This window comes from Cimex lectularius, unplaced genomic scaffold (genome assembly GCF_000648675.2).
Source record: "Cimex lectularius strain Harlan isolate CLEC.00 unplaced genomic scaffold, Clec_2.1 scaffold76, whole genome shotgun sequence".
Taxonomy (NCBI): Eukaryota; Metazoa; Arthropoda; class Insecta; order Hemiptera; family Cimicidae; genus Cimex; species Cimex lectularius.
The window spans coordinates 809,759-821,908 of NW_019392636.1; the positions used below are offsets into that span (position 1 = coordinate 809,759).

Below are 12,150 nucleotides of genomic sequence, written 5' to 3' on the forward strand. Positions count from 1 at the left end.
TTAGTAATATTTTTTTAAACAGGTGGGTGGGCTTAAACATATGTTTATAAAACTGAAACTAACTACCAGCAATACATTTTTTTTATACCGTACATTTTATTTTTAAATACAAAAAACAAATTATGTCGTCCAAAAGCAACAACTTTGAGGATTTAAACTATGACTGCAATTACAATCTATTTCTAGCCAAATCACTGATACCACATTTAGAAGAGCAAAAAGGTAAGAGAGTCGAATATATTCAGGGTATAAAAACACGAATTTATTACATTTGCATCTTTACATAACAAATTAAGCAAGGCAAAAAGCGATGGGTTGGCTGAAGAAGTTGGTTCATTCAAATCGGACAATTGATGAGATGAAACTCCGTAATGATTTCTTGTATCATCTTGTTTTGAACATCAATAATGGAAAGCTGGAACCACCGTTTGATAAGAATCCGCCCAGTGGACCATTAACTGCAATAGCACAATTATTAGTAAATAAAATACATATTTTTGATGTGACGCTAGTTTAAACTGTTTTTCTTTTTAGCCAGGTGGAGGAGCAAATGTACAACATAATACATTTGGAGGTGATATTGCACAGCAAAACATCTTACCTGCAGGTACAGGTGTAATGGGAAAAACAGAGAGGCCGATGGTGGACCAAAGTTCTCCTGATGGTGGGGCTTTCCTCTCTTCACAACCAATACCGAAATGCGGTGCTTTCTGTTACTTGGCAGTTATGAGCAAACCCAGACCGGTCGAATACGAGGCTGAATAGTTATTGTGTCTTGTCAATAATAATTTCAAACATTTTCTCCTCGGGCAAATAAATTTGTACAATTATAAACACAATAAAGAACTTGATTTGTGAAATTTAAATATTGAAAACTTAATGCCTACAGTTTTTTCAGCTGATATTTATCTTGAGAAATAGTTTCAGCAATAATTTTATTTACAACTCTTTACATATTACTACAAACATTAAACTTTCGTTACATGACATCAAAATCATTAAGATTGATCCTGTACGTCCTATAAAATAGCTGGTATGTTCAAAGATTTATACACTTATAAGAATTTTTCTCACTTAAAAAATTTCCAAATCAATAAAATTATGTCAAATCCATTAAGTAAAATATTTTTTACATTTATTTTCTGCATAATTTTGGTTGATTCTTTCCTTTGGATTTTATTGAATAATGGTGGTATTAACAAATTGCATCTTTTGTAATTAAACATATGAAAATTATCAGAGTACCAATTGTACAAATTTCACTTTGATAGAATAACATTTGAAATTTGAGTTGATGATGGATTTTGGTCTGCGAGACAGTGAACTCATGATGAACTGGCACAGTGCCACTTACTGGGCCTGTCTCCACTCATGGACTTGAGTTAATCAAACACATTTCAGCATTGTGCCATCATCAGTGAGGTACTACTAACTAGTTGCTCACTGAAGATGGCGCAATGCCGAAACGCGTTTGAATAACTACAAAACTTGCGAGTAGAGCAGACCCAGTAAATGACCCTGATCAGTTCAACATGATTTGAAGTTTGGTAATTTCCTATCATTCTGGTCTTTGTTATGATCTGGCAGTCATGTATCAACATTTCACAATCTTTAGTGATAGGTTTGTGTCAGAGTTTGACTGTCAAAACAACCCTGACTAATCACTGAAGATGGCGGAATGACTGACAATCTCAAACATTGATAGTATCAGGACGATTGGAAACCACCAAACTTATAACTCCGCAGACCTCAACAAGAAGAAATCTCAGCTTGTCATAACATGTTGTATGAATTACATATCAAATTACGATTATTCAACCCATAAGCTTAAAATTGTTCATTCTTTCTTAATTATGCAATTTAAGACTTTTATTTTGTAGGCCTGCTAGGTGATGATCCTGGTCTGCCTACTGTAATTTTGACCATTAAAGGCATTTCAGCATCCTTAAATATAAAAAACTATTTGATTTTGCGTAATTCAGGTCAAAAGCATAAAAAATATTAATCTCAACACAATATGACTTTTAAGATGGGTAAAATGTATATGAATGTCAAACTCATTTGTAAATTCAGGGTCACTGTGACAACGCTTTAACCCAGTTCCTTTAACGAGCATCAAATTAAGGCACCCATGATCTATTCAATATTTCTGCTATTTCTTTTGTTCTCCACTATCCTCATAAACATTAATAAAAATCAAATAACAATGAAGATAATAATTTTAAAAAAATACTTTCAGTAGAAGATATAAAACAATGTCTTCAATGTGTGACAGCGGCGATTTAATATACACAGCTAGATCACTGATCACCAATTTGAAGTCATATTCAGGTATAAAGTTTGAGTAAGAGCAAAGATAATTGAAATTATATTTGATAACGTTTCAGAGAAACAGAACGCTCTCCGTTGGATCCGAAAAATCAACGTGGCATACAAAAGCCCTGAAAATGAGATTCTAAAGCAAGACCTTTTGAAAGCTCTAATCAATAAAATGGAGGAGGGTGAACTTGTACATCCTTTTAATGAAGCACCCCCTGATGGCTCGATCAAAGCCCTTTATCAATTAATAGTAATCGCTTTAATTTAAAAAGAAAAAATCTATTAGTTAAACACAAAAACGGTTTTAACAAAATTTTAAAACTTGTATAGGATGAAGAAGACAAAACATTTTCGGACTATATCGATCCTTCAAAAGGTTTGTGGGCTAATAAAAATAGGCCTCTGAGCCCAAAACGTCCTATGCTGTACAAATTATCCCCTGATGGAGGTGCATTCTTGTCGAGCCAGCCTCTGCCCGAACAAGGCGTTTATTGCTACATTGCCACATGCTGGCCGCAGAATAACTAGACACATAAAACAAAAATAGTTGTTTGTTTGCACAAGGTTCAAAATAAAATGCTCAAAAAATTGATTTAATTTTTGCTGTTAGTATTGATTTTTTTTTTTGTTTAGTGAATCTTATGTTGGATAGTCCAAACTGCTCGGGCAGAGGTCTCATCACGAATCTATTTAATGATGATTTTAAGCCATAAAGAGTCACAATGATAATTAAATTCACTAATTTCGTGGTCCGCTTGACCAATTAATATATTACAATTAATTAAGGTTTTTAGTTGAGATAAAAAAGTCAATGGCACGAGCGGGATTCGAACCCACGATCTTCAGCTTGATACGCCGCTGCTCTACCACTTGAGCTATCGTGACCTCGATCCACTCGGACACTAATCGATTTCAAACGAAATCGGGCGAAATGAAGGTATCGATGCATTGAGAGCTGTGTAAGATGAAGTCGAAGATGGCTATTTCTAAGGTGTGTTATCTAAATCTAGGGCAGTAACAGAACAAACTGTTTACATCCTTATTCGCGAAGATAAGGGCATAAATTTTAAGGCGAGGGCTGAAGAAGTGGAGAACGGAGTGTCCACACCATCCTACAACATATTCGCATCATAAAAAAAAGAAAATCTTTGTTTTTCTTCTGTGATTCGAGTCAAATTCAACAATATTATTATGCCCAATAGAAAAAAGTTCAGGCCTGTGTTATGGCAGTGGAAAGAAATTCATCTCAACAGCCTAAACAATATGATTATCTGTTAAAATTTCTACTCGTGGGAGATAGCGACGTCGGTAAACAAGAAATACTGAGCGGCCTCGACGATGGCTCATCTGAATCGCCTTTCTGCAGTGGAAGTGGTATGCTTTTCAACCTAAATTAAACAACAAATTGTGACATTTATTACGATATTTCCTTTGTAAAAATAAACAATATAAATTTCACTCTTGGGCTGTCAAAAACAAGTCGTCCTTGTTGTATTGTAAGCCCCACTCAAAAACACTCCTGTGAAGTTTCAGTCAACTTTTGCTATCAATTTGGACTCTGACAAGACATACTGATTAGAAATTTACATAAGAATGAATCTGCACGCGTATGTATATGGTTGAGTTTATCACTACTCGCAGTCCACCGATATTTCAAGCTTTCCTGCAAGTTACAATAAATCACCGTCATGCTTCGAAATTATCACCCTACCTTGGACTTCGCCAGTCCTAGACAGGCCTCGGTCTTATATGTCCAGCCGCCAAGGTTGGGCCCCAGCTATCAACAGCTAGGTCAATTCAGCCTCCGGCAATCAGTCCCCAAATCCAAACCCATTCACACTCTCATCCACTTAAAAAACATTTTTTCCTATTTACATTCACTCAGTCATAGAGTGGAGTATTTGATATTCCTCCATCACTATTTACACATACACTCAAAGACCAAAAAACCAGACAATTGTATTTATTGTGTTTATTTTCCACAATAACTATCTATGAAGATTAATATCATTGTTTAAATTATACAAATTCATGTAAGATGTGAAAATGAATTTATGCAATGATGTACACAATATAAATTTTTTTAGGTTTAATCAAAGTACTCACTCAAAGTGTGTGTTTTCTGTGTAGATGTGTCATTGTTGTGTGTCATACTGAGAGCGTTAGTTAGATATTAATGTTTTTTGTTTATATATGTTGGGCTATGAAGAAGTGGAGAAGGAAGTAGTGATAGAAATCCATTTTTCCGTGAGGAGTCGGCTTGTTTGAGGTGAAAGGGGCCGACAATGGGAATAAAGGGTAATGGCTTGTCGTTCAGGCTTGGATAGCCTTTCAGGATTATTATAGACGGGGATTGTTATGGAAAAGAGAGATAAATTGTTGAAGAATTAGACTGTGTAAAGTTGTTTGAAGTAATGCTTGTTTTATACGTTGTATTATATGTTTTGTGTGCTATTGATATTGAGTTTGATTAATGATATTAGAGTAGCTGCCAACAATGACACATCTACTTAAAAATAACACACTTTGAGTGAGTACAAATACTTTGATTGAGTGTAAAATAATAAAATTTCTAACATTGTATAAATTCATTTTTTCACATCCTACATATATTTGTATAATTTAAACAATGTTTATATATCCCAGGCCTTGAAGATGATCTCAATAAAGATCGAAACATTGTCACAATAACACAATAAGAAAATGTTTATCTAAACCTTCGTCACACCAGACCGCACTTCATGATCTCTAAATAATCATTAACTAACAGTCACTAAACACCACATATATAAAGACAACATTAATAATTTGCTGTTGACCTTTATAGAGTGTTACTAATCGTTTTACACTCTCTTAGAAGAAAATTAGTTCAATTTCATACTTTCCAGAGCTGACTTGTCAAATGAATTAATCACCTGGGCAGTTACTTTGGCCAACTATGGAAGTAGTGTCCATTATATAGTCCAAGTCCCGGGTGTGCTCTACCATCCAATATGGTCTACAGTGGTTTAGGACCACTGAAAGTCTCGATTGAACAGAAGGTAGTGGTTGCCCACGAATGTAATATGGCCAGAGACCGTTTTATTGTTCTTACCACATTGCGGAACCATCATTCAACAGCTTCCTTGATAGATAGTCAACAGTTCATTATGTAAGGATGTGCTTTCTAAAACAAGTCATCCTAATCTCTAGACATGCAACATTAGGTTCTCTTCTACAAAAGAGGCATCGAATGGGTGTTGTTTTGGCAGGCAATCAGATGACAGGGACCATGTGTGGAGAAGATGTGGTGAATGCTTTGCCTCATGGGCCATGTGTGAGCCACAGCCTTTTCAAACACAAGTTACGGTGTGAAGTGGAATCAGTGTTCACGCTCTTACTAGATTGATTATTATACAGATTGGATCTTTGTCTGCATTAAAGTAAATTGAGGAAGTTCTTCTGGAAGCTGTGGTCCCTTCGCTCCATTTATTGGGGGCAACTTCTTGTTCATGATAATGCTAATAAACACGAATTGTCACCCTATATTTGTAAGATGTAGGGTACCACAACAGATTGACCAGCGGGTTCTCCAGACCAGAATCCTATAGAACACTTGGGAACATGATACAGAGATGAGTTAGACAGCGTTCACCACTTCTAACGACTGTTGAACAGCTTCAAACCACTCTTCTTGAAGAATGGGATTCTGTTTGATAAAATTAAATCTGGTCGCTTATTTACTCAATGTCTAGGAGACTTTCCGCGAGGCTACAAGGGAATACACATTATTAAGCATAAAACTAAATATGTAATAAATTGTTTGTTAAATTTTAATCTGTCGCTAAAAGATTTTCTGATGTTTTGGTTTACATTAAAATAAGTATGTTATAATTAATATAACATTCAACATACATTTAGTTTGAAATAAACTACAAAATGCAAGTTTCCTTTTTTTCGTTTTGTTGATGGATACTCAATATTCTGGCATCGGTCCTCTCACTCTACACATTCACTCCTGACACCAGAAAACTATCAGTGCCATAAAACAAACCTTTCTCCTCCAAGAATTGAATAGTGGACCCAAATACTTGCTGCCATGCTCAAACACAATTCCCATATCAGGTAGCATTCCTACACGCTGTCTATATGGAGCCAAGGAATTACACCATTCACATGTCGTACACATATGTGGGCTTTTGGCCCAAATGGAAGTGTTTGTGTAGCCTTTTCTTAATATCGACAAGATACCTACTTATAATTTTGATAATTTTTTTCAGCATATAAAACAACGACGATACTTCTCGATGGTAAAAGAGTAAAGCTTCAGTTATGGGATACGTCTGGGCAAGGAAGGTTTTGCACCATTATAAGATCTTACTCTAGAGGTGCTCAAGGAATTCTTCTTGTTTACGACATAACAAACAAATGGTCGTTTGATGGTATCGACCGCTGGCTCAAGGAAGTCGAGGAGGTCAGTATTAGTAATACCGAAAAAATGGTACACAACAATTTTAATAATGCATTTAAATGATAACAGCATGCGCCGGGGGTTCCTAAAGTGCTGGTAGGCAATCGATTGCACCTTGCTTTTAAACGTCAAGTTGGAACTAGGGAAGCGGAAATGTATGCTGCGCGGAACAGCATGGCGTACTTTGAAGTGAGCCCTCTGTGCAATTTCAACATAACGGAGAGCTTTAGCGAATTGTCGAGGAGAGCGTTGCATCGCAACGGTATGGAGAGACTCTTGAGATCAAATAAAGGTAAATGACGACGGAAATATTTAAGCTCTATCCAATGGACAAAAACCTGTGAAAAAAAGTCCATCTACTGATTAAAATAATTTTTTAATTAGCCAATATTGAAATTTTAATTTTATTCTTTTTGTTTTATTTTTCAGTGCTGTCGCTGCAGGAATTGTGCTGTAGGGCGATTGTAGCCAGAACAACTGTTTATGATATCGAACAGCTACCTTTACCTCTTATAGTCAAGTCACATTTGAAGTCTTATGCGATGACTCGATACACAATGATTCCGGTTGTGTCCCATAAAAAGCTTCGCTCGCCTCATTCAACCACGCTGACGTCACCGTCGCTTCCAACGAGGAGTCCATCAGCACCAAGAAACTCTTGCACTGTTTCATAATTTTTTTTTATATTTATTTAAAAGTGTTTTCTTCAAGAACTCAGGGTTAGTACAGTTTATTTTTGTTTCTTTTATTGTCTCCATCCTAAGTATTTTCAAATTTATTTATTTGTTACTGAATTTTAAATGAATTTTTAAGAAGCGAGTGGCCATAAAAATTGATATAATTTTTAATCCGTAATGTTACAAACATTGGTATTTTTTATTTCTTTTTATAAAAAAATAGTTAAGATGTACATAACTGTAAATAATAGTTTAAACAAGTAAAAAATAAAAAAACAATTTATTGAAAATATTTTAAGTAAATATGAAATCTCAGTGAGAAATGAAAATGGCAGAACAAATATTCAATTTTATTTTTATAAGTAAGAAAATATTTGTAAATTTTGTCAGTATTTTATTGAATTAGTGAGATGAATGTAAGGGAAAAAAATTGTTATATTTAAGGAGATAAGGCAAAAAGTGAATTATAGAAAACGCTCATCTTTAGTTGTGTAGTCATTTTTTTGAACATGTTTATTTTTTCCTCATTATTAAAAATGTATTGTTTATTGAAAATTGCTATTCTTGTGTATGCAGTCATTTGGGTTATACTAACTAATCAAAGGGTGTAGTTAAATATGGATTCCCGTTTTCTATTGTACATTCTCTGTGATAATCTAACAAAAAATACAGTGATTTAAGTTTTAGAAATATATTTACAAATTTCTATTTGGTTGAATAAAAAAAAACATTCAAAAAGTGTATTGAAATAAATAAACTAATAAAAATAAACCAATTTTCATCAGAAACATTAAAACATTCCATGGGCCTTTTAATAAAAATGAAAAAAAATCTTATTTTTAATGCACTTTTAATTTCAACTTGTTAATTATGTGTTCTTAGCTGAACATCATAAATATAAATAAGACCTACGTCCAAAATGCATTTAATAATTTTTTAAGAATAGAAAATTATCACATGCTGAAGACAATCATTTTGAGAAAAAAAACAGACCTAGAAATTGACTGGAGGTAATTTAACTTGTACTTTGTTGTCACTTTGTTCAAATCAACATTAAATGATTGTGTCAAATCACAATTAACAATACTGAATGACAGAGAATAGAGTTGGGGTGTTTCTTTTAATTATTTTTTTTTTATAAATTTTATTTTATTTCATGTCGAAGCGAATTGGGGGTCCATATCAAATCTACATCCACAATCTCTATTTTATGGATCATATTTTTCTTCTTTCTAGTCAATGCCAGTTGTTTTATTTTACTTCACAGTTTCCTTCCGATTGCCCTCCCTTTTTTATTTTATTTTTTATGTATTTAATAAAATGTACATAGTAGTAAATAAATATCCAATTTGTTGAATCATTGATATGTATGAATTTTGCCGTCCTGTCAGTCAAATTTTTGCTTTTTGCGCATGATGTTGAACTTCTTTATTTATTTGTTGTAATTCTCTCATGGATTTATTGTTGATTTGCGAAAAGTCCCTTTTTTCACTTGATAACAGTGTAAAGTTGGAAAGAGTTTATTGAGCCAAACTTTATTAAGCATTAATGAATTAAACCGTTTGTAAATAAACGTAAATATTTGTTTTCTGTTCAGAAAAATTCTTCACAAAGATAACAATGAAAAATGTATTTCAACAAAAAACACACAAACTTTCATAGTTACATTTTATTTTCTTGGCTGTGTTTAAAATTGAATTTCACTCGGTATTGTTTTTGAATTAAAGGATTAAACATTTGTTTTATATTTCACTTTTAAATAATAACTTTACCATGATTTAGGTTTTGATAAGTTCAAGTTAACCATTTCTTATTACATTCAATAAACAAGATTTAAAATGATAAAAAGCAAATAATTTATTTCAGGCTGTAAATGAAATAAAATTTCATGAAAATAAAAATTCCTGCCAAATATTTGTTTTCAAGAAACTTAGTTATTTAAAGTTGATGTAACAACGTATAAAAATTTTTAATGTAATTTTAAATAATACCTGGAAGCAAAATATATTTATATAAAAAAATCATCCAAATTTATATGCAACAGAATAATAAGTAGTGATAATAATTGAAAATAAAAAGTAAACCATACATTATTGTTAAAAAAATTATGTTGTTAATATATTAAAAAGTATCATAACTTCAAGAATCAATATGTATGTTATTCACTTTTCAAATGTAACCGGTAAAGTGAAACTAGACAATCATCTGCCAACTAATCAGTTTCTGTTTATTATTTTTCGACAAATGGAATGAATAAAATACCGAACATTTATCATCTTTTTGTGATTAGAAGTTAAGTACGATAATGATTTTTACAAAGAATCAAGCACAAGAATAAATTATTCAACATGGGATTTTTAAAATGAAATAAACTATATATTCAATTTAAAAATTAATTTTACGAATCTTTTTGTTTGTTTTAAATAATAATTATATAAAAATGCTTGGTTAGTTTAGTTATGTTTTACGTTGTGTAATATATTTGCTTTCTACTTTTGTCCATCCAATGTCCTCTTTCCAGCTAATATTTATACTTGATAACCAATAATGACAGCATTTCTTGAGTCTATTTTAAATAAAAACATGTAATCATTGTGATCTTAAACTGACAAGACTGCTATTTTAGCTACACGTTTAAAAAGAAGAAGAAGAAAATGTATAAAATCATATTGTAATAATTTATACAAATAATAATTACTCATTTGGCAGTTTCTTTTTAATTGTGACATTTTAATTAGTTTTATTTTGTAAATCTTTGTTTTTTAGGGAAACAATAATTTTAAAATTTGATATACTATTTTCAAGTCCTATTTATGTGATTTATAATGTAAGGCTTTCTAATCCATCCTGCATAAACTATTGAAAATTACGCAGGCTGTTAATAAATAATTTCTCTTGAAGTAGTTTGTTTTTATTATTTATTTACTATTAATAACAAACATGGTGTTTTTGATCATCATTTGACCTAGATTTGTGCATGTAATTAACTAAAAAGCATTGTAATATAAGTAATACGATTTTTTAAACCTGGGTACACATTGCCCAGTGACAATACAAATGGTAATCAGATACAACCTGATTCATTACTTTTAATAAATTTAAAATATTGGGTTTTTTTGTCAAAAACACCGACTCCTTGACACCATATAACCTCATAGTTGAAACCCTGGGGGGGGGATATTTTCATTATTTTTTTAGTGAACTCACAATAAAGTCAATTAATGTCCTCACTTCTAATTTAATTACTTCATATTTCAGTTTAAGAGTTTCGTTTTGAAAAAGTTGACCATTCCCTCATTGAAAATTCTTACTATTACATTTTTCTCTGCTGAAGACAATAAAGACAGTATTGACTTCACTTCTAATTTAATTCTTTCATTTTTCAGTTTAGACTGGTTTCTCTTTACTACTATAAGTCTTTATTGTTTAATATATATACAAAGTTTACGGATCGGCATTATATATTACAAAGCAAAAAAGACATTCCTCATGGTTTAAAACCGTCTGAGGGTGGTTTCTCTTTATTGAACTCTCATTGTAGTCAATTATTGACTTCACTTCTAATTTAATTATTTCAGTTTAAAAGAACACCCATTTTTCATTGCGACTTCTAATCCCTTTACATTTTTCTATAATGGACTCCCATCGTAGTCAATTATTGACTATACTTCTAATTTAATTATTTCATTTTTTAGTTTACCACAGTTGTCGATGTCTTCAGGATTCCTTCAGAATATTTACATTTTTTGTGAACTCTCATCGTAGTCAATTATTGTCTTCACTTCCAATTTAATTATTACATATTTCAGTTCAGGCTTTTTAGTTTGATAAAGTTGTTATATTTCTCTTTAAAACTACTCAATATTTTTACATTTTTTTAGTGAACTCTCATAGTAGTTAATTATTGACTTCCCTTCCAATTTAGTTATTTTATATTTCAGTTTGAAAGAGTTTTTTTTCTCTGAGAATCTTCAGTAGGTTTACATTTTTCTTTATTGAACTCTCAACGTAATCAATTATTGACTTCACTTGTCATTTAATTATTTTATACTTCAGTTGAAAGAGTTGTCGTTTTTCTCTGAGACCCTTCAGTGTGTTTAATTTTTTTATTTTTTATTGCTCTCATCGTAGTCAATTATTGACTTCACTTCTAATTTAATTATTTTGTATTTCAGTTGGAAGAGTTTCGTTTTTCTTTGAGTCTTCAATAGCTTTATATATTTTTATTGAATTCTCATCGTAGTCAATCATCGACTTCACTTCTAATTTAATTATTTTGTATTTCAGTTTGAAAGAGTTATTGTTTATAGTTTGATTGAATTATTATTAAAAGATTGAGTTATTGTTTTTCTCTGAGAATCTTCAGCAGGTTTATATTTTTATTAATCTCTCATCGTAGTCAATTATTGATATAATTTCTTATTTAATTATTTCGTATTTCAATTGGAAAGTTTTTTCAGTACGTTTACATTTTTCTCTGTCGAACTCACGTAAAGTCAATAATTGACTTTACGTGAAATTTAATTATTCATATTTCAATTTAGCATTCTCAGCCTGAAAGAGTTGTCGACCGTTTTCTCCTTGAGAATCCTCATACATATGTTCTTTCATTAAAAATGGCTTCTTCGCCATAAATTACTTTTACATAGTTCTTAATTGACCTTGAGTCAATTCATTATCTAATCTTCCAGCTTGATTAAAATA

General features: G+C 31.7%; 3 protein-coding genes across 4 annotated transcripts; all 3 read left to right on the forward strand.

Moving 5' to 3' along the window:
• Window positions 1-31: 31 nt before the first annotated feature.
• On the forward strand, window positions 32-860 carry LOC106669808. Its single transcript, XM_014399551.2, has 3 exons — window positions 32-222; window positions 297-478; window positions 535-860. Exons 1-3 carry the CDS (start codon window positions 123-125, stop codon window positions 763-765), a joined length of 513 nt encoding a protein of 170 aa, XP_014255037.1. The 5' UTR covers window positions 32-122; the 3' UTR covers window positions 766-860.
• A 37-nt stretch (window positions 861-897) lies between these two features.
• Window positions 898-2,917, forward strand: LOC106669809. Of its 2 annotated transcripts, none has more exons than XM_014399552.1 (4): window positions 898-1,033; window positions 2,240-2,331; window positions 2,388-2,569; window positions 2,650-2,917. In XM_014399552.1, exons 2-4 carry the CDS (start codon window positions 2,256-2,258, stop codon window positions 2,845-2,847), a joined length of 456 nt encoding a protein of 151 aa, XP_014255038.1. In that variant the 5' UTR covers window positions 898-1,033; window positions 2,240-2,255; the 3' UTR covers window positions 2,848-2,917. The 2 variants fall into 2 exon arrangements, with proteins under 2 accessions (XP_014255038.1, XP_014255039.1); XM_014399553.1 differs by having other exon boundaries at window positions 911-1,033; window positions 2,243-2,331.
• A 336-nt stretch (window positions 2,918-3,253) lies between these two features.
• LOC106669898 (ras-related protein Rab-40C) lies at window positions 3,254-7,565 on the forward strand. Its single transcript, XM_014399748.2, has 4 exons — window positions 3,254-3,693; window positions 6,579-6,772; window positions 6,839-7,061; window positions 7,199-7,565. The coding sequence occupies exons 1-4, from the start codon at window positions 3,543-3,545 to the stop codon at window positions 7,441-7,443; spliced, it is 813 nt and encodes a 270-aa protein (XP_014255234.1). The 5' UTR covers window positions 3,254-3,542; the 3' UTR covers window positions 7,444-7,565.
• Window positions 7,566-12,150: the final 4,585 nt, after the last annotated feature.